The sequence below is a fragment of the Nelusetta ayraudi genome, unplaced genomic scaffold (assembly GCF_046127955.1).
Source record: "Nelusetta ayraudi isolate G7.1 ecotype Tasmania unplaced genomic scaffold, CSIRO-AGI_Nayr_v1 ptg000106l, whole genome shotgun sequence".
NCBI classification, from domain to species: Eukaryota; Metazoa; Chordata; class Actinopteri; order Tetraodontiformes; family Monacanthidae; genus Nelusetta; species Nelusetta ayraudi.
In genome coordinates, this window is record NW_027466156.1 from 658,167 (window position 1) to 680,000 (window position 21,834).

General features: G+C 50.7%; 1 protein-coding gene across 1 annotated transcript in view; it reads left to right on the forward strand.

Moving 5' to 3' along the window:
• LOC142903094 (arf-GAP with GTPase, ANK repeat and PH domain-containing protein 1-like) overlaps nucleotides 1-21,834 on the forward strand; it is an 80,697-nt gene that overhangs the window by 49,183 nt on the left and 9,680 nt on the right. The window contains exons 13-17 of the mRNA XM_076048542.1: nucleotides 581-757; nucleotides 2,183-2,344; nucleotides 10,727-10,881; nucleotides 11,851-11,941; nucleotides 12,046-12,268. Of these exons, the coding sequence (XP_075904657.1) occupies nucleotides 581-757; nucleotides 2,183-2,344; nucleotides 10,727-10,881; nucleotides 11,851-11,941; nucleotides 12,046-12,268 (808 nt within the window). The remainder of the gene's footprint in view (nucleotides 1-580; nucleotides 758-2,182; nucleotides 2,345-10,726; nucleotides 10,882-11,850; nucleotides 11,942-12,045; nucleotides 12,269-21,834) is intronic.

The window sequence follows — 21,834 nt, forward strand, 5'->3', positions numbered from 1 at the left end:
AGCTCCCCTCCACCTGGAAGGAGCCGCAGCCTCGTAAAAAGCACAAAAGAGGGACGGGGGGGGGGGGGGGGATGAGACAAGCGCTCCTCACACGTGGAAGCAGATCTTATGAGGCGGCTAAATCAAAGACGCACACACACACTCGCACGCACGCGTGGCGTGAGTGAGAGCACACAGGGATCCAGGAGGCCCGAGCTAATAGCATGAATATTCAGTGAGCTGCACTCCATGTACTAATTATTGTCATGAATATTAATGCAATCAGAGTCCCGGCTCCACTCATCCAGCACCCAGAAATGAGCTGTAATGGGACAGTGGAGGGGGGAGGGGCTGCCGTGTGTGTGTGTGTGTGTGTGAGAGGATTCACTGGGTTTCTGGACCACATGCACACCCACACCATCCTCCAGTCTCCAGGGTTGGGTTTCAGCGTTCAGCTTGTAGCAGCGGCCGTCCAATTAAACAGCCTGATTAAACACAGCCATGCCCCCTCCTCCGACACAGGAAGTGACGTCAGAGAGCCGTCCGCACAGTGTTCTTGTTGTTGTTGTGTGTTTTTAACAGCCAAACTCCCTCGCTGTAGGCTCCTCGGTCAGCAGCAGCTCCTCCGTGTCCCAGATGGCGAGTGGCGTCAGCCTGGTGTCCTTCAACAGCCGCGGCGGCGGCGGCCTGGACGGGATGCACCAGCGGTCCTACTCGGTGTCCAGCGCCGACCAGTGGACCGATGCCACCGTCATCGCCAACTCTGGAGTCAGCACAGGTCAGCAGCTGCAGCAGCAGCAGCCCCCGCTTTTCTAGCCATGTGCCTAGCAAGGCCCGCACATGCAGCTCCGCAGGGGGGCTCAAGCAGGGAAGCCTGCTTTGGCCTGGTGGGCCCCACCGCGGAGCTCCGCAGGGGGGACTTGTATGGTTTGTCCACGGTTGATCCACCTGGAAGAGTTCTGACGCTGCTGTAACTGTCAGGCTAATGGCCTCTGTGTGTGTGATTGTCTATCTGTGTGTGTGTGTGTATGTGTGTTGGACTGACAGCTGTCAGACTATGTGCGTGTGCGCGCGCGTGTGTTTGTGTGTTGTCAGGACGATAAGCCTGAGTGACACTTCCTGTCATCGGCGTCGTGGCCCCTCGGCCGTCCGCAAATAACGTTTAAAGCTGTGAAACACTTTCAGTCCACTCCTGAGGGACATGAGCACACACACACACACACACACACACACACACACACACACACACACACACACACACACACGCACAATGTTAGCATATTCCAACTCTTTTGGTTGCTGTTGTGGCTGACGGTAAACAGGAAGTACCTTCTGCAGGACGTCGAGCAGCAGAAGGAGAGCAGTCAGACGGGGTGGAGGGGGGATGAGTGGGGCAGGGGGGGTTTGGCCTGGACCGGGGCGGCAACGGCGGCGGCGTGCAGATGTGAGCGGTGCTTAATTGCACTCTCGGGGGCGACGGCGTCTTGTCAGCAGAGATAAGTTGTCACATTTTCCACTTGAGCTGAGACTAAACGATTGTAAAATAAGTTATGGCCGTCCTTGGGGCGCTCGGCGGCAGCGGCTGGCGGCTGGCGGCCAGCCGGCGAGCGCTCATACGTGTGTTTGGCGCACATGCGTTTCCATCTTCTCACGAGCACACACACACACACACACACACACACACACACACACAACGTCCTCGTGTCAGTGCAGCAGCAGCAGCAGCAGCAGTGATATTGATGGGAGCTGAATGTTATTTTATTCCGCCGCTAGTCACAGCTGTCAGCGGGCAGCGTGATGAGTGGGGGGCGGGGAGCGGGAGAGAGAGCGAGCAAGAGAGAGAGAGTAGTTTCCCTCTTCTGATAGCCTCACCCCCCCAACACCCTCACCGGTCCTGCCTGAGTTTTGTGTTAGTTAGTTAGGAATTTATTTAACATTTCTAAAGCAATATAATAGAGTCAAGGCAGATCATACAACATCAGCAAAAAAGAACAAAAAACAAATGCAAACTAAGAATAATAAAAAAAAAAAAAAACAATACTTTTGCTTGAAGTCACTTTGTGAATAAGCCTCATGTTCAAACGGGATAAAAAAAATGTCCTATCTTTTAATTTTCATATTCAATCAGTCATTGATAATAATTTCGCAGTGTTGGTTTAGTCTTCCCCACTGATGATGTCACTCCCCGCCCTCCCCCCTACAGACACGGGCCTGGGGGACTCGGTCTGCTCCAGCCCCAGCATCTCCAGCACCACCAGCCCCAAGATGGAGCCGCCGCCGTCGCCGCATGCCAACCGCAAGAAGCACCGGCGGAAGAAGAGCACCAGCAACTTCAAAGCCGACGGCCTCTCTGGTACTGCGGAAGGTAACGCCATCTCACCCCCCCTCGCCCTCCACCCCTCCACCCACCCTCGCCTCACACTTTCCCCGCCCCGGGTCGCCGGCGCCGGCTAGACCAGAGGTGCTGACACCTACAGGTCCTCCTGGAACTGCAGCACTGTGTGTCAAAATTAAAATTAAATTAAAGTTGTTTTTTTTGGACGACCTCTGAATTTGTACCTGACATAATTACAACAACAGCGTAGTAGAGAATGAAAAAATGGAAAGAAATAAAATAAAATATCCTATTTATAGAGTGAGAAAGGAATGAAAATCAACTTTTTACATCTATATGGACAGTTCTATTTTTTTTTACATATATTTTTATAATTCTTTTCCAATATTTGTGGGGGAATAATTGAATTTTGGCTTGAACCATCTGAAACCACTGTTGCTCTGGGATTGAAATTGAACAGCTCGGCACTGTCGACTTTGAACCAGGGCTGGGAAACAAAGTCACATGATCATCCGAGACTCCGCCCCCTCCGCAGCGAGCCGAGGGGCGGAGTCTCCTCATCATGCCATTCTGTCAGCCCTTCATCCCGTCACCACCCTGTGGGATTATCGTCTCCTCTTCCTCCTCCTCCACCTTCTTCCTCTTCGCTGGTTCTTCACCAGTTTGTAACATAACCTCCTCTCAGCGCTCAGCGATACAGGACGCCTGTGTCTGATTGGTCGGCGTTTTTTGGGGGGCTTTTGATTGTGTGTCTGTGTGTGTGTGTTCCATTCCTTAAAAATTTGCCGCCATTCTCCTTTTCGTTAATCAGCACAGGCACACACACACACACACACACACACACCAACACACACATGCGCGCCACGGCTGGCGGAGCAGATGTGGCGGCAGCAGCAGATGTGTGATGTTGCTCCTCCATCACGCCGTCGCCGGCGAGGCAAGTTGCTGTCTGAGTGACGGATTGAAGCTCCGCCCACCACCACCTCTCCCCCTCCTTCCCTCCACTGCCTTCTCTCCTCTACGCCTCCTTTTCTACATCCCATGATTGTCTCCTCTCCTTTTTGTGTGTCTTCACTCGTCTCCATTTTATTTTTCCCTCTTTCTTTTCCCTCTTTGCTTCTTCTTCCTCTTCTTCCCTTTTTCCCCTCCTCCCATCTTCTCAACCTGATCTCCTTATTTGTTATCTTTCCTAATTTCCACCTTCTCCCCTTGTCTCCTCTCCTCCCCTTGGCCCCGCCTCTTCCTGCCTCGCCTTGTCTCCCCTCCGTCTTCCATCTTCCCACCCTCCATCCCTCCCTGACCCCCCCGCCTCCCCATTAGTCAGCCGCCGAGACTTAAGTGAAATATTATAAATAATCCACCGTATTGAAATCTTTTATCAGCTGTGTCACTTTCATTATTCACCAGGCGATTAGTAACAGTCTTCCCAATTTAGCCATTAAGCACCGGGCTGCGAGCAGCCAGCCGGGCCGAGGTCTGACGTATCTGCGTGTCAGCGGCTCGGGCTAATTCATGGAGGGAAAACGCCCTCGGTGGCCGAGGTCCCCCAGGTAGCAGCCCGGTGGAGCGTCCCCTACTCCATCAGCCAGCCAGCCAGCCAGCCAGTCAGTCAGTCAGTCAGTCACCCACCCAGCCAGCCAGCCAGCCCGTCAGTGAGTCAGTCACCCAGCCAGTCAGTCAGTCAGTCACCCAGCCAGTCAGTCAGTCAGTCAGTCAGTCACCCAGTCAGTCAGTCAGTCACCCACCCACCCACCCACCCAGCCAGCCAGCCAGCCAGCCAGCCAGTCAGTCAGTCAGTCAGTCAGTCAGTCACCCAGCCAGCCAGTCAGTCAGTCAGTCATCCACCCAGCCAGTCAGTCAGTCAGCCAGTCAGTCAGTCAGTCAGTCACTCACCCACCCAGTCAGCCAGTCTGTCAGTCAGTCACCCAGCCAGCCAGCCAGTCAGTCAGTCAGTCAGTCAGTCAGTCACCCAGCCAGCCAGCCAGCCAGTCACCCACCCAGCCACCCCGTCACCCAGCCAGCCAGCCAGCCAGTCAGTCAGTCACCCAGCCAGCCAGCCAGTCAGTCAGTCAGTCACCCAGCCAGCCAGCCAGTCAGTCACCCAGCCAGCCAGTCAGTCAGTCAGTCAGTCAGCCAGTCAGTCAGTCAGTCACCCAGCCAGCCAGCCAGTCAGTCAGTCAGTCAGTCAGTCACCCAGCCAGCCAGCCAGTCAGTCACCCAGCCAGCCAGTCAGTCAGTCAGTCAGTCAGCCAGTCAGTCAGTCAGTCACCCAGCCAGCCAGCCCGTCAGTGAGTCAGTCACCCAGCCAGCCAGCCAGTCACCCACCCAGCCACCCCGTCACCCAGCCAGCCAGTCAGTCAGTCAGTCACCCAGCCAGCCAGCCAGCCAGCCAGCCAGCCAGTCAGTCAGTCAGTCACTCAGTCACTCAGCCAGTCAGTCAGTCACCCACCCAGCCAGCCAGTCAGTCAGTCAGTCAGTCAGTCAGTCACTCACTCAGCCAGTCAGTCAGTCACCCACCCAGCCAGTCAGTCAGTCAGTCAGTCAGTCAGCCACCCAGCCAGCCAGTCAGTCAGTCAGTCACCCAGCCAGCCAGCCAGCCAGTCAGTCAGTCAGTCACCCACCCACCCACGCACCCAGCCAATCAGCCCGTCAGTCAGTCAGTCAGTCACCCAGCCAGCCAGCCAGTCACCCATCCAGCCAGCCAGTCAGTCAGTCAGTCACCCAGCCAGCCAACCAACCAACCAGCCAGTCAGCCAACCAACCAGCCAGCCAGCCAGCCAGTCAGTCAGTCAGTCAGCCTTGTTCAGGAGTCCTAGTTTGAGGTGATAGGCAGAGCCAAGGACGTCCAGTCCAGTCACTGGGATGGGGTCTTCTTTGTGATCAGAGGTCAAAAGTGACTGGAGCTCCACCCACCCCAGACTGATGATGTCATCATCATCATCATCATTATTATTATTAACATTATTATTCAAACCCCATTTTTATCTGCAGTCGCGCATACCTGTGGTCATGTGACCCCCGCCGCCAGACTCTCGGCTCTCATTAACCAGCCGCCGTTTGATATCCTCTCGTCTGTCCTGCAGCTTTGAAAGCTGACCTGCAAAATACACACACGCTCACACACATGCACATACACACGCACACACACACACACACACACACACACACACACACACACACACACACACACACACACAGCGTCAGATGTTTGAAGTGGGCCCACACAGGTAACAGCAGGTCCACTGGTCACATTCCACTTTTCTTTTTTTCATCTTTGCAATCGCTTTGATTCCTCGACCAGTTGGGGGGAAAAGAATCAGGCAACTGGTGGAGCTGAAAGTGTGTGTGTGTGTGTGTGTGTGTGTGTGTGTGATCCGTCGGCACAATCGTGCACGAGCCGCCTGCTCCACGTGCACCTGCACCTAGTCTCCTCTGACTTGCTCTTTTGTGGAGCCGACGACCTGACTTGACCCCCAGGTCAAGTCAGGTCGTCGGGGGTCAAACAGGTGACAGGGGGAAAAAAGCGAAGGAGAAGGGGGTAGCGGTGTGGCCGAGGGTCCAGGTGGTCTGATAGGTGGTCTGCAGCTCAGCTTTGGCTGGATGTTGTGTTGGATTTCATTGTTCGTAAGGTAAAGTGGTCATTTCTGCAGCTTCAAGTCACATGCGCCATTTTATTTCAAATTACCAGCCGCCGCCGCTGCCACTCACTGAATGTCTGTGTTTTTTTTTTAATCCAGCCGTGTGACCTTTCCAGTCCGCGCCAGACACTCGCTGAACCTTTTGTATATTTTGCGTTGTTATAAAAAGCGGGGCAAACATTGCCCTCTGATGGGGGGGAGGGGCAGGAACAAGCGCGCTAACATTTGGCGGCTGTATTTCATCGGTGGTAAATGCTCACGGTAGCCTGGGGGGCAGCAAATATTTACTGAAGGGTGCCGCTGTTTCAGGGGTTGGGGGGGCAGAGGTCAGAGGTCATAGTGGCGGCAGCAGTCCGAGATCAGAGGACGTGTAGATTGGGCTGGAGCTTCAGGGATTAGGTGCAGATTGAGTTACGTTTGATTGAATTACTAATTAGAGCGGCTGCTATTTTTTGCTCCGTTGACTGATTTGGTTTCATCGGGGCCTTTGAGTTGATTGGAGCGTCTCACCAGTGGTCACTGGACCACCAAGGAGCCTCCGGTCTGATTGGTCGGTTGGAGAGCCTTTAGCTCCTCCTCCTCCTCCTGGTCTGTTATGTTGCAAACTTCTTCATCCCCTTCATCGTGACCGTTTGCTCCTCCCACTTCAAGCCTTGCCCCCCCTCATCTGCTGCTGCTGTTATTTTTTTACTATCATCATTATTATTATAATTATTATTTATTTTTCTCTTTCTTTCTTTCTTTCTTCACTTCCTCTGTATTTTCTTTGTCTCTCTTTTGTGACACGTGTTGTGTCGCCCGCTCCTGCGCTCTCTGTCGCCCCCTGCTGTCTTCTCTGCCCTGCCACCCCCTCCCCCTCCTGCAGCCAAACGTAGAGCGTGGAAACTTAGTCGGGTCAGTAGTCTGCGCAGCATTTACGCCAACAGTCTGCAGAACTCTGAAGGTAAAGAAGGACCACAGCGCCGCCTGTGGCTAGTGGGCGGGACCCCAACCTGACCCACAATCCCCCTCTGCCCCCCTGACCCCGCCCACTGTGGGGGCAGAGCACCTCCTCCCCCTCTCCTCCTCCTCCCCCTCTCCTCCTGCTCTTCCTCCTGGAGACGTGTTGTGTAGTACGTGGCTGTGATCTGGAGATTCTCAGTGTGGAAAGAAGCCCAGAGTGACGTCACAACATCTGGAGGTTAGAGGTCCAGTGTGTGAAATTTGGTCTGATTTACAATTTTTATTTATAAAAATTGGTAAAAGCTTAATAAAATGTATAATCACAGTACAATAAAAGTCATTTGGTTTTTCTACCCTTAGAATGGTTCTTAATCATATAAAAGAATATAAATGGAACAATAAGGGTCTTGCTCCCAGTTAGCTGCCAACCATATTTCTAAGGAAGCCTGATGTGAACAAACCAGGTCACCTGACAACCCGTTTCGTAATTAGGATGAATGATTGCATCCTCCAATAAACCAAAAAAGAAGAAGGTGGACGAGGTATCCAGGTTTATGTGATTCTAAAATGTAAGCACTTGATCTCGCTGTTTCTTCTCCAAAATCTCCAAGTATTACACACTGGACCTTTAAAGAGGAAATGAAAGTTTTCAATAATAGCATCATTAAATCACCCTGCGGAACCAGCGGAGAACTCAGACTCTTGGATTCTCAGGGGACTTTGGACATTGTGTTATTTGCTGATCCAAATTTTGAAAAGGGAAACTTATAAGTCTCCGTTCGAGTCTTTTCTCTGTTCACTGGAGCTGTTTGCAGTCTAACAGAGAAGGAAATCATGTCAACCGAACATGAACTGGCTCTATTTCTCTGGCTCCGCCCCCTTTCTGCACCTACTGACTCACAGGAAGTCACCTTTCAATACGGAGTCCAAGTCCGATACCCTCTTTTTCTGTCCCTGCAAATCTCCAAATCGCTGCTGCCCCCTGTTGGTCTGGAGGTCCAGGCCTGTGTGGAGCTGTCTGCCCTCCCTCCTCTTCCTCCTCTCTACCTACCTCCCCTCTCCTGGCCTGCGGAGCTACGACCACACTGGTCCATGGAAGCCCTGGTAGCATGCTGTGACCCTGTTGGTGTCCAGTGAGTGTTCTCACTGATCAAACACAACAAAAGCCACCTTAAACTGCAGCTGCTTTTGGTGTATTTGTCCCTTATATTTTGGAGATGTTGCTGTCTGTGTGCATGGCGCCGTCCCAAACAGAAAGTCGCTCGCTCGCCAAACTCTAAACGTGGACCCTCCTATTTTTTTTTTTTGTGCGTGTTTGTGTGTATGTGTGTGTGTTTTTTTTTCCTCAGAGCGACCCCACAAACAATCGGACCGCAATATTTTCCAGGTTATTAATGTTGTAAAAGGCTGCGAATAATATGGGGAGTAATGACCTGTGTCGCAAAGCAATACTGTGTGCGGTGACATTTCCAGGCTTTTAATTTGTGTTTCCCGAGGCCCCCTTTTGTCCCACGCACACCTCCCCTCTCGTAACACACACACACACACACACAAACACGGTGGACTGGGTTGACTCGACACCCCCGATGATGGGCTCTTATACTTGGCCTGCCCCCCCACCACCACACCAACCCCCCCTCCCTCACTCACACGCACTCTGCGTCTTGTAAATGCTGTATATTTGCTTTTCCAGCCGTCGCTGCTGTTAAAGGTTACCCATGTCAGAGTTCACAAATTGCCTCGGTGCCGCCCCCCCCCCCGGAATGTCGCCCGCGCTCGACGACAGCCGTGGCAGTAATTACACAATACGGCGATGGCGACTGGGTGCAATTTTTGGACCCCGCCCCGTTTGCAACGTTTTTAGACGGCGAAACGTACTGAACCTTAAATGGAGACGTTTCAGAACCGGGGAAGTTCTGGAAAAATCAAGCAGTGAAACAAAAAGTTCCACAACAGAAATGTTCCCACAGCTTGCAGGACGGAATGTTTCCTGCAGTTTGAATCAAAGTGGATCCACTGCAGGGATTTGATTTAATTGACCATTTGTACGAGCGTCAGTGAGACTCCAGGTCTTCTCTGACCTGACTGGGGGAGTGGTCTCCTGTGCTCCCCCCTGATGCCATCACCCCCCGCCCCCCTCATTTTATTCATTAACCCGCCACGGTTGCGCCGGGTCAGCGTTCAGCATTTAAACCCAGAGACGAGCGTTTAATTCTTTCACGGCGCAGCAGAGGCAGTGGGGGCGGCCCTTTCTGGATTGTTGCTTTCCGTAATTGCCAAGCAGCCCCCACCCCCCTCAAATCCCCTGACCCCCCTCCCCTGAAAACAGAGAATCATGGGAATTTAATTATGATGGGGCTCTTGCTATTGACCCTGCAGGGCTCGACGGCGGTACGCTTGATGGGTGGGCCGCTCGGAAAATGGGAACCCACTGCACGCAGACGCCCTGGGGGTGGGGGTGGTGGAGAGAGTGATGGGGGGGGGGGGGTTCCACTTTATTGACACTGATAAACAGCCAGAGTTCTGACTTCTGACTGACTGATGCAGAAAGAAGTCGACCTGGTTGGAGACTTCTAGTCTGAGGGATCCTGGAGGTGGAAGTGATCCCCCCCCCCCCCCCCCTCGGACCAGGCCGCCAATGATCCGGGGGGGGCACTTCAGCTCCACTGCTCTGAGACGCTCCCAATTAGCCAAATGACTGGAGTTGAAGAGCAGCAAATGGTCGCTGGACCGCTGGGCCCTGGAAGCTCCTCGCTGACCCTCGTAGAGATCTGCCATCACACATCGCTGCGTTTTATTCACTCAGTCATTCATTCATTTGTTTTTGCCCTGCATGCGTTGGTCAGATAGACGCTCAGCTTCCTCTCAAACTCAGGCAAACAGCAGCGTCTCCATCAGGGCTGGGCTGACTTCTTGACTGGTGGGCCCATGATGGCTTCTGAAATGTGGCAGAGGGGGCTGGAGCAGCAGCAGTTGAATGGAGTGTTTTGGTGAGCCACCTTATAGGAGGAAACAATGTATCATGGGATATGTAGAAAAGCCCCACGGTATTTAGCTCCTCATTGAAATGACTCTTGAAAACACAAAAAATGGGTGAACTACGTGAAATACAGCTATTTTATGACTTAATTACTATTAATATAATTTCTTCAAGGTTGGTGGGCCGGATTAAAAAGCTTAACCGGTAGTTTGCCCATGCCTGGTCTTAGAGGTTGGAGTCCTGGCAGCGATCGTGGTGCCTCCCACCCGCCACCCCCCGACTCGCCCATCACCAGGGCCTCATGTTAAACAGAGACGGCTCATCCATGATAAACACTTCCACCTTTAAGTGTTTCCAAATGTGGACTGTGGAAATGAAAACACATCTCCCAGTTCCCATTTTTATCAAAAATGACTTGTTGCTCGTCGTCGCTGCTGCTGCTGCTCCAGCAACTCAAAACACAGCGCGTCCCTCTTCTGGATCTCGTACCTTCACTACTTTCAGTGCCTCCCTGAACTTTTTTCCCCTGGAAGAATCCCACAAGTAACTGGAATCATTGTTGGTCACACACACACGCTTCACTTTGTCTAATTGACTCCTGATTGGCCCATTAAAGGAGGGGTGGGGGGGTTGTAGGTAATGGATCCTCCGTCCTCAGGCCCTGATTGTAATGACTGCGGCCTGTAATTTAGCTCAACATCCTCCTTGGGGTCAGAGGTCATCGGCGGTCAGTCGGTCGGTCCGTCCAACACAACAGGTGTCCCTGTGTGCGAATGGACAAGAAAACAAACGGGAAGGCCGAGCCGCTGACGTTCGTCCCTCCTCTTCCTCTTCCTCTTGCTCTTCCTGCAGAACAAGAGGAGAACTTTGAGTTCACCATCGTGTCGCTGACGGGCCAGACGTGGCACTTCGAGGCCACCACGTACGAGGAGCGCGACGCCTGGGTGCAGGTGATCGAGAGCCAGATCCTGGCCAGCCTGCAGTCCTGCGAGAGCAGCAAGAACAAGGTGAGACAGACAGACACACACACACACACACACACATACACACACACAGACACTTTCATCCCCGGCCATAATTACACCACAGTAATTACGGCCGCTGCCATTTTCCACCTGCATACTGCAGCGGGCAGACGGCACTCGGTCCAGGTTCCTGCTGTGTTGACGCCTCGGGCTCTCACACACACACACACCCGTCCACCCCACCTCCTTTTCAATTCCATTTGTTTCTCATTGTGTCTGGATTTAAGCCTGGAACCGACTGCAAGGCTGCTGTGTTTAAACAATAATCAGAAACAAAACCAGTTTGATCTCATCAGTCGTGTGTGTGTGTGTGTGTGTGTGTGTGTGTGTGTGTGTGTGTGTGTGTGTGTGTGTGTGTGTGTTCGCGTGCGTGCGTGTGTGTGTGCGTGTGTGTGTGTGTGTGTGTGTGTGTGTGTGTGTGTGGAATTTGAACATCACTGCCTGGAACTCACTCCCAACTAAACACTGTGATTGCACTGACCTGCCATCATTCAAATCACCACTTTAAGCACCTCTATTCCGCACTGCTTTGAATGTTTAGTTACTGTTTTAATGTTACTTGCTTTTTTTACTTACTTTTTTTTTTTTTTAGCTACCATTATATATGATATTAACCTCATTGTTTTGGTTAATTTTACTCTAAACTGCATTACGTTTATGTTTGTGTATTTCCAAGTATTTTTTCATGGCAAATTTCATTCTAACATGTTTTAACTTTACCTCTGTAAAGTGTCTTTGAGGACTTTGAAAAGCGATCTATGAATAAAATGTAGAAAAACCTCAATGATGGATGAATATATAAATATTTAAATGTCAAGGATGTTAAGTTTTTTGTCTTCTGAACACTGAAAAATAACATAAATCCACAAAAAAAAAAAAATAATTCAGTCCGTTGAAGTGAAGTGACAGCAGCTCCGATGGTAACTGATGGTCTCCGTCCTCTGCCGTTAGTCCCGTCTGACCAGCCAGACAGAAGCCATGGCCCTGCAGACCATCAGGAGCATTAGAGGGAACGGCCGCTGTGCCGACTGCGACGCTCAGAGTGAGTATCCAACCTCCCGCCTCAACACCTTGGAGATGAAGAAGAAAAGGCAGAAGATGTGAGCTCGTTGTGTGTGTGTGTGTGTGTCCCTCCCACCGCTGCAGACCCAGACTGGGCCAGCCTCAACCTGGGCGCCCTCATCTGCATCGAGTGCTCGGGTATCCACCGCAACCTGGGCACGCACCTGTCCCGCGTGCGCTCGCTGGACCTGGACGAGTGGCCGCTGGAGCTGCTCAAGGTCATGACGGCCATCGGCAACGAGCTGGCCAACAGCGTGTGGGAGGCCAACACTCAGGGCCGCGCCAAGCCAGGGCCCGACGCCAGCAGGTAGGCCACCACCAGCAAAAGAACTGCATCCACCCTTTCTGGAATCCAAAGTAAAAGTAGGGATGCTTGCTCTGGTAGAAGCTAAAGCACTGATTCCAGTCCTCTGCTGAAGAAAAAGTCAGAAACTACAGGTTCTGAAATGTGCTGAAGTAAAAAGTACAAACTATCACTTTTTCCCGCCTGTAATGACTGAAACAATAACTTGGTTGTTATACACATGTTGAGTCTTTTAATACCAACAAGCAATGTTGCTTTTTACCCTTCTTATTTTTCTCTGCACTGAGAATGTTTTGAACAGTGACCCCAAAGCCGAGGTCCTATAAATAATCTCCCTCTAAAATATCTCCCCATATTGAACTGCACAACCGCATCATTATAATATCTCCACTTCACGTAACACCTGACTGGAAGAATAAGCAAATTGATTTGAACAGAATTTGTGTCTTTAAAACTCTTTCAAACACAAAGAAATACTCAAGTAGAGTAAGTAATCCACTGAGGTACAGTAACAAAGTATTTGCATTTAGTTACTTCCCACCTCTGATGACTCTGGCTGCTGGGTGTCTGCAGTGCCGACAGCTGCAGACAGGGGGCAATGTTCCATCCCCTTACAGCCTCTCTATTGACAGAACTGTGTGTGTGTGTGTGTGTGTGTGTGTGTGTGTGTGTGTGTGTGTGTGTGTGTGTGTGTGACTTGCGGAGGGGGATAGTAACAAATCGGTGAACTTTAGCGTGACGTCGGTGTTGATCAGTGTGTACCTGCACGTCGGTGTGTTAACGAGGTGTGTGCGTGTCTGTGTGTGTGCGTGTGCGCGCGTGCGTGCGTGTGTGTAATTATCGGCCGTCGCAGCTTTGGGGAGCCAGCAGCCATCATAACAAATTAGAGCTGACTGCCAAGCGCATAAAGATCGACTTCCCCATCCTCCCTCCCCAGCCTGGACCCCCCCCACCCCGACCCCCCAACGCTCATTAGTCAACAGAAGCACCTTATAATTACTCCCCACATGACCCCCACCTCCCGGTGCACACACACACGCGCGTTGTGTACTGACGCGCTCACAAGCGTCTCGCAGATCAAAATAGATGCCGGGAGACAGAAACAGACGCGGCGACGTGTTCCACACTGCCGCAGAACCTCCACACACACACACACACACACACACACACACACACACACACACACACGCTTCCTGCTGAGGGAACGTGTACATGATAAAGGCAGATTCTTTTACTCTCAGACTCGCCAGTGATGCCTTCAGGGACACTGAAGCTCCTGTGCTCCGTCCTTTGATTCTCTCATTTGTCTGTAAAGCTGCGTTATTATTATTATTATTACATTATTTAGCCCAGCGTTTGCAGCCTCCCGCTATAAAAGTTAACAAGTGAATGAATGATTGTAGAATGCGTGTAAAACGGCACACACAGCAGCCGAGGAGAGTTCACAGCGTCGTTCACGGAGACTTTCAGTGAGGCCGAACAGACGCACACACACACACACACACACACACACACTGGCAGGCTTGCCGGGAGGGATCTTTAGGTATCGACGCGCCATTAGCCCTCCTCTGTCACGCCGCTAATGCTTTTATTGTTGCTCATGTTCCTATTTATTTATGAATCCGACATGCCCCCCCCCTACCCCACTGCAGAGATCGGAGGAGGAGGTCAATATTATCTCAATTATCCTGCCACACTCCGCCACAGTTCCTCCCACCGACACACACACACACACACACACACACACCCTGTCGATAGCGTTTATCAGTCCATTCCTTAAGTGGCCCATCGCCCCACCCCTCCCCCTCCTGCTCCTCCATCATCTCCGTCTTTACTTCCTCTTCACTTTCTCAACTTAATAATCCCTTCTTTTTTTCTCTCATTTTTCGCACGGCTGCTTTCCAAAAAAAATACGGGGACAACATTAAAAAAAAAAAAGGAAAAAAAGAGTAAACATTTTCTGCTTCAACACACAAATTTCCGACTTCCTACTTTATTACTTCCTGCTCTGTCTGGAAGTGTTATGGACAGAAACTCATCGCCAGATGCTTTTCTTCATCCTCCTTTCAAAATAAGAGTTTAAAATGCGTCTTTCCCGGCTCATGCTTAATTGATTTAGACACTGCGGCGATCAGTCTAAGTCTGTTGGAAATAAAAGTGGGGAAAATGTGAAGACGACATGGAGACGGAAAGCGTGGAGCCGCGGTGACATCTTTATGGAGCGCCGGCGACGCTCCATGAAATGATGCTGCTGCTGCTGCTGCTCACAAATCAAACTGCCAGACGTCAACAAGCTGCAGGACATACGAGCCTTAAAGACCCAGAGCCACGTCTTGCCCGTCGCACTTGATGGGTCGGAGCCAATCGCTACTGAACTGATGAATTTCAAAAAAAAGATTTTAAAATCCCATAAAGTGCATTTTCTCCATGAGAAGTTTTCAACCTGAGCCGTGACATTGGGAGGAACCTCATTTTTAATATGTGCATTAGGACCTTTCAAAATAAAACGTCCAATTTAGATTCCTCTGTCCATGGATTTAAAAAAACAATAACAGATAATAACTTTTGATTTTCATTCATCATTTTGATGCTGTTGGTGGAACACCAGCGTTCTGGGTGGTTGCCGGACAGGAAGCAACGACTTGGGGAAGGTGGTTGTCTGGTTCAGGTCTTTTTTGTCCGGGCGGTGGGCGGTTGAGCGAGAAAGAGAGAGAGGGGGGGGGGAGAGAGAGAGAGAGAGAGAGAGAGAGAGCAAGGAGTAGGAGGAGGAGGCTGATGGATAGAACCCACCCCCACCCCGTGGTCTCTCAAGTGAGTAATAGAGGCCGAAATTTCATTTTGCAAGTGGCTGATTTAATGATCCAAAGGGTAATTAATGGCCTGATTATCTTAATGTTAAATATGGCCAGCAGCAATTACACTGACCTCCTGTCTGTCAAGGTCTGAACCCCACCACCCACCCAGCCCTCCCCCACCCAGCACTCCCCCACCCAACCCTCCCCCACCCAGCACCACTCCGCCTTCCAATCACGTCCTGTTCTGGAGGTGGGAGGGGGCGGTACCAGCCGGGAGGAGGACGACCAGGAGGAGGAGAAGGTTTAAAAATCAGCAGATGGAAGATTTTTTTCATTATTATTTTTATTTAGGGAGTTCAGGAAGGCTGGAAAGAATTCTGGGAAGGACGAGGTGTGGATTTTAAGCTCCTCCCACTCTATGTGGCTCCGCCCCCGACCCCATTCAGCGGGGCGTGCGGCGCTAAGATAAAACTGATCTGTTGTTAAAAGGCAAATGATCAAGGCGAAGATGCGAGATGAATCCTTAATTTAGGATTCATTGGAATATTCCAATTATTCACAGAAACTAGTGTCGTAGTACTCAAGGTTGGTCTTTCCCTCAAGACCTCTTTTGAAGGGTCTCAGTCTCGTCTGGGACTGGACAGACTCGGGGTTTGATGAAGAGACCCGGTGGAGACTCAGCCAACACTGCAATGACACTATGATAACAGAAAAGAATCCAGCTGCAGCTTTGTTGTGCTCTGTTGGTGACACCCAGTGTGACACGCCCCCTTATTCCTAGGTAATTTACTTTTTAATTTTCTGAAGCAAAATGGTTCATACTAGCTGATAAAGCAGCAAAATTATTGAAAAATATCTTGCTGAAAGGAAATGTTGCTGTTCCATTTATACCAATGTCTTGGTCACTATTGGTGCCGTTTTGACTACAACACTACCAGAAACTAACGAATCCAACAAAAAAGAGTGCAAAAAACACAGTGAATTTAGGCCGAAATACACAGCGGACCTTCAATCCAGGCAACAAGGACAACTTGGTCAGGGGGGCGGTAGGGCGGAGCTCCACTAGGGGGCGCCCTGGGGGGGGGACCCGGAAAACCCCGGAACCACCAAAAGACATGTCGCCATCCTCTAAACGTTTCCATTAACCTCAAGCCGCCGCTGGCCAGCCGTCATCACCTCGGCTGGCACGGCGAGCCGCCGCCACGCCACAGCTGAGGCCACGGCTGAAGGGGCTGCTAAGTTTGGGATGGCTGCCCGCCTGCTGCTGCTGCTGCTGGGGGAGGGTGGAGGTCCGGGGGCCCTGGCTTCTTTCGCCGCCAACACGCAATTAAAACAATGAGCGGCGGCGGCGGCTTCGACACCAGCGCGCTAGTGACAGCGCCGCTTAATCTGGCCACCGGGCGGAGCGAGGAGCTGCTGTTGCTATTGCAGCAGTCTGGCAGTCTGTCGCAGGGGCTCAGTGTCTCCGGCCTGTTTTTGGTCGTCGGTGTCTCGCTGCGTTTTTGTCTCAGCTGATGATTAGCCGAGCCCTGCCGAGTGGAAGGCTAGCCAGCTAGCAAGTAGCCAGAACAACTCCCAACCCTTTTTCTTTTTTTATTGTTATTATTTGTTTTTAGTTGTTGATTGCTGACTTGGATATTGAGGCTGGGGGAAATATAGTTATTTATTGTAAGAGGCCAAGAATAGCTGAACTCCAGCTGCTGTTTAATACTATTTATGACTCAGACATTCACAAGACTAAGATCAGGTTTTGTGTACATATTTATTTTCATATTTACACATCTATATATCAGCACATGTATATATATTTGTGTGTGTGTGTGTGTGTGTGTGTGTGTGTGTGTGTGTACATATATATATATATTCTTCCAAGGGATCAATAAAGTATAATTGAATTGAATATATATACACACACCACCAGTCAAAAGTTTGGACAAACCTTTTCATGCAACTTTCTACACTGCAGATAGAAGACATCAAATATATGAGCAAGATATATGCAATTATGCAGCAAAGAGAAACACTGGTGGCTATTTTGAAGAATTTAAATATAAAATGTGTTTGAGTTATTTTAGACTTTTATTGTGTAAGGAGGCATCAATACGTAGTTTTGATGCCTTCAGTGAGAAACTACAATGTCAACAGCCAGGGAGATCTGGCCCACCAGGGTCCGTGTGAACAATAGCAGTGGCAGGAGGCGGGGGGGGGGGCACCTCAACCCCTCCTCCACCCCCACCTTCATTAGACAGCAGAGAAATGAGCAGGATTCAGGGGCGGCTAAAGGATGAGGCGGCCGCACTTAACAGCAGCGGGGCCACATGACGAATGCGGAGCCGCTCATAATTCAGCGGCAGGTCTGTCGGCGCTGGGAGGCGGCGGAGCGGGAGGGAGAGTCAGGGCCCTTTATGGGAACAGATTAGTCTTGTACCCCCCCCCCCCCCCCCCGGTTCCCACCCCCCTGAAGAAAAGGCCAGCGCTAACAGATTTAAAATTAGACGGCCGGCTTTTAATCTGGGCCGGGGTGCAGGTGCGGCCGCCGTCCCGACACCGAGCCAGGATTGGGCTCCTGGGACAGGCTGGGGGGAGGATGAGGGTGGGGGATGGGGGGACTGGGCCCCGGGGCCACATCGCAGTATAATTGCCCCCCAGGGGTCAGAGGGAACAGGGTTTAGGGGTTTGGGGGGGGCTGCTAGCCATAAAAAGCGCGACTGATATCAGTCAGTCACACCTCCGTGTGATCACAACACTGATTGGACTGGTGGGTTCAGGGGAGGGGGGGCGGAGTCACGAGGGTGCGAGGTCCGAGGCTGTTTTTTTTGTTGTTGTTTTTTTTTATTGTGACGGTCGCAGCATCAGGTCTTCATAAAAAAAAAAAAACCTTGTTTGTGTTTTTAAATTATTAATATTATGTGTTTCTGTTTATTTGTTCATCCAGATATTAACGGGATAAGTCAGCGGTGTCACAGGTTGTCGTTTTTTTTTTAATTACGACTTCAGTTGGTGAATGGAAATTATGTTTTTTGGTTTGTCGCAAATCAGAAATGGTCAATTGCTACCGTTGATATTAACAATAATAATCTGTAAATGTCAGGGGGAAAATTGGCATTAACTTAATAAGGGAGAAGAAATGAACGCAAATCAAACTCTTAATGAAATTCCTCCTAAATCAACGTCTCAGGTTGCCTGCATTTTTATAAATTTGTGTCCTTAAATTTGAAAGTTTGTTTTAAAAAAAAAAAAAGGATAAAAATCCAGAGTTTTTTTTCCTTTTTTGGGTGGAAAAAGACAAACTGACAGAGATTGTTGACGGAATCTTTGACCGTCGACACGTCGCGGCCTGAATCCCAAACAATCGGCGGCGTTCCGAAAAACAAATGTCGCCATTCCGTTGTGAATAGACGGCCACGTCTCTCCGCCCGCCCGCCTGCCCGTCTGTGTGTGTGTGCCTGTGTGCGTGTGTGTGTGTGTGGCTGTCTGGGACCCTTTGTGCGTGCATCTGTGTGTGCGTGCATGTGTGTGTTTGCTGAGCTCCGTTTCATCTCCGTCGGCTAACTGGCCGATCCCGCCTGCCATCATCGCTCCGCCATTATCCCCGGCCCCCGCTGACATGAGCGCCCCCCCTCTTGGCCCCGCATTTTAAACAGCACACACACACACACACAGCGCACACGCGGGGGTCTCCTGACAGGCAGGGCCAGTGCAAACGTTGAAAAATAATTGGCCCCTACATTCTAATTCATCTGTAACAGGGAGGCCTTGATTAAATTAGTCCTAATAGACATTATTTTGTACATGACTGACTCGCCGCCCGTAGCCCCTCCCCCTCCCCCATCCCTTCCCCCGACCGCCTAACAAGCCCTCCAATTTACTATTGACATTAAGCCGGCTGACACGAGCCAATCACGGGGGGGGGCGGCCACTCATCGTTTGTCATGGCGCGGGGAGGTTATGCTAATGCGAGCTAAAAGCACAAAAACTAAATGCACATTCTTTATGCCTGAGTCATCAGATTAACCTCGCCGTCCTCTGCCCTGCCGACCCGCCCGCCCCCCACATACACATACACACACACGCGCACACACACACACACACACACACACACACACACACACACACTCCCCGCGGCCCCTCCCGCCTCCTAATAATGAAGAAATAAATAACGCTGCCTCTCACGCGTGACTCCGTCCGTCCCTACGTCTATCTAGCCTCTCGCTTCCTGGAAGCCAGCGGGGCAGCTAACCCCCCCACCCCCCCATGGCTAATTGGCTCATTGGAGAAGGAACAAAACGGGGGTAAATAAATAAATAGATAAAAAAGTGCACAGTGGAGTGGTTGTCCCCGTGTTTATGGGTAATGTGTTTGGACTGAATGGGTCCAGGAGAAGCTGGTAAACATTTAAAAACTCCGCCATCGTTTGCCGCGTTCGAGGAGTGGGGGGACCCGGAGGAACACAAATACCACTTCCTGTCCTGCACTTCAGAGTGAGGCGTGACAGTGTTTGTTTTCCCTCCCGTGTCCGTCCATTTCTTCTTCTGCGGCTCTAAATTGGCAAACCAATGACAGTTGAATGTGTGATTTAGTGTTCAAAACAAATATGGAGCCTTTATTCCTCCAACTTTGGGAATTAGTGTTAGGTGTTGGCTAATTAAGCCCCGCCCTCCGAGGAGGAGGGGGCAGGGCCAGCCGTTGGTGTCTGCCTAATCTCACAGGAAAATGTCAACGGCCGCTCGGGTCGCTGACGGGGCAGAAGCCCAACGAGTTTTAGGAGGAGGAAGAGGAGGAGAAGAAGAAGCTTCTGCTGACTCAGCTGCTCCTCCCGACCTGACGGGGGCGATGCTGAGTCTTAAACTGCTGAGTCTTGTTGAGGGTCTTTGTCGATGGTGACATCACCAATTGAACTATTTTTATAAAATCTCAGTGAAGGCATGAGACAGTGAAAAGTGAATAATATATATCACTATCAGTGTGTACAGAATATAACAGGTCGACAGTATACGCATGGGATTTATCTGAATTTGGTCATTTACAGTGATTTTGACCTTTGCAGTATGTGCATGTGTGTATGGAGGTTATTGACAGTGATGCAAGGAAGCAAGTGAGTCCAGTAAAATGAGTCTGCTGATATGATTCATGCACACCTCCGCTAATGCAAAGACTGAACCAGTGCGTTACAATCTAGTTTTGAACGTGAGCCGAAACATCGGTGCCATCATCAGTGGGTGTGGCCTGACCCTCTCTCTCCCTCTCTTTCTCTCTGGGGTCCTCGGGGGGTCCTGTTATGGGACCTCCGGGTAACCAGGGGGCGCCGTGTAGCAGACGTGTAATGATGTGACCCCCGGTCTCCTGGTCTCAGCTGATCTCAACATTTGTTTCTCTGTGTTTTCTTCTCACTGCATCCTCCTCTTTTGCCAAAACCTCCCCCCTTCTTTCCTCCCCAACTCCCTCATTTCAGTCTCGGCTTTTTTCCCCCTTTTTAAAATTCGATTTAACCCGTCCGCCTCCGTCTCGTCGCCTCATTTCCAGTCCAGCTCGCCCTCCCTCGCCCCTCCCTCTCCCTCCTCACCCAGACCTTTCTCACCCCACCAGCCTCCCTTTAATTATCTGTGCCCATCCAAGGGCAGCTAACGACCTGCTAGGAAAGGCTAATTGATTTCAGCCTCATCTTCGTCGTCTCCTCTTCTTCCTTTCTTTCTTTTCCTTCCACCTCGTTGTCGCGGCCGCAGAGAACGGGACAGGAAATCCACGAGAATCGCAGGTGATCGGAAGGAACCTTTAAAAAACTGAAATTCCCCCTCCCCTCCCCCTCTGCCTTGCGTGCGACGGCGTGACGGTGATTCATCTTGAATGCACATTAGCGGCGGGCAGCGAGCTGATGCTCCCCTCCACGCTCTATCTATCTATTAATCTATTAATTAGAAGGCTAATTAGGCCAGAAGAGGAGCCACTGACACCGTGTCACTCCTAACCCCGTCTCCCACCGCTCATTACCTCTCTCTCACACACACACACACACACACACACACACACACACACACGCACCCTCCAGACTGTAATTAATGACGGGCTTTAACAGCAGCGTGTCGGCTCGTACATCTCGGCTTGACAGCGCGGCCAGGAACTGTTTTTTTTATTATTATTTCCTCCCTCTTTACTTCCTCCCCATTTTTTTATTTCTGTGTGCAAATGTAACTGTCGACATTTTATTTTGAAAGGGCAGCTGGAAGGCAGAACGTACAAGTGCGGAAATGGGATTTTTAATTATTGTTTTAGGGCCATAACCAGCGGCGTGTGTGTAGTTTTTTTTTTTTTTTTTAAATATAGGTTTTTAACAAATATTAAGGAAATTAATATTTCATCTGCTCTCATGCAAAAGATAACACACAGGGGCAAATTCTCAAATAAGGGCGTGCAGCGGTAAAATGCGGGTATCCACAAAGGTTTTTGCGCTAAGGACATGCAGGCGCAAACACGCCCACGAATGCGGCACCTGAAACAGGTGCGAATGTTGCGGTCTGGCAACCTGAGAGCAGTTTGCACCAAAGGTTGTTGGTGAGTGCGTGTGTTTGGTTTGTGTTCATGGATGCACGGAAAAGAAATGAAAAATGTTCAGATGGTGAGCCGGCTGCCCTCGCTGCTGAAGCAACGAGCTATGTAGCTCTGCTAGGATAAACGCTCCTGTGCTCCTGGCATTACGATGCCTCCTCCGTCTACCAAGACTGCTGCCATAATGAAAGAAAGTCAAGACGCAAGACGCGTTAGTCACCAACACCTGAG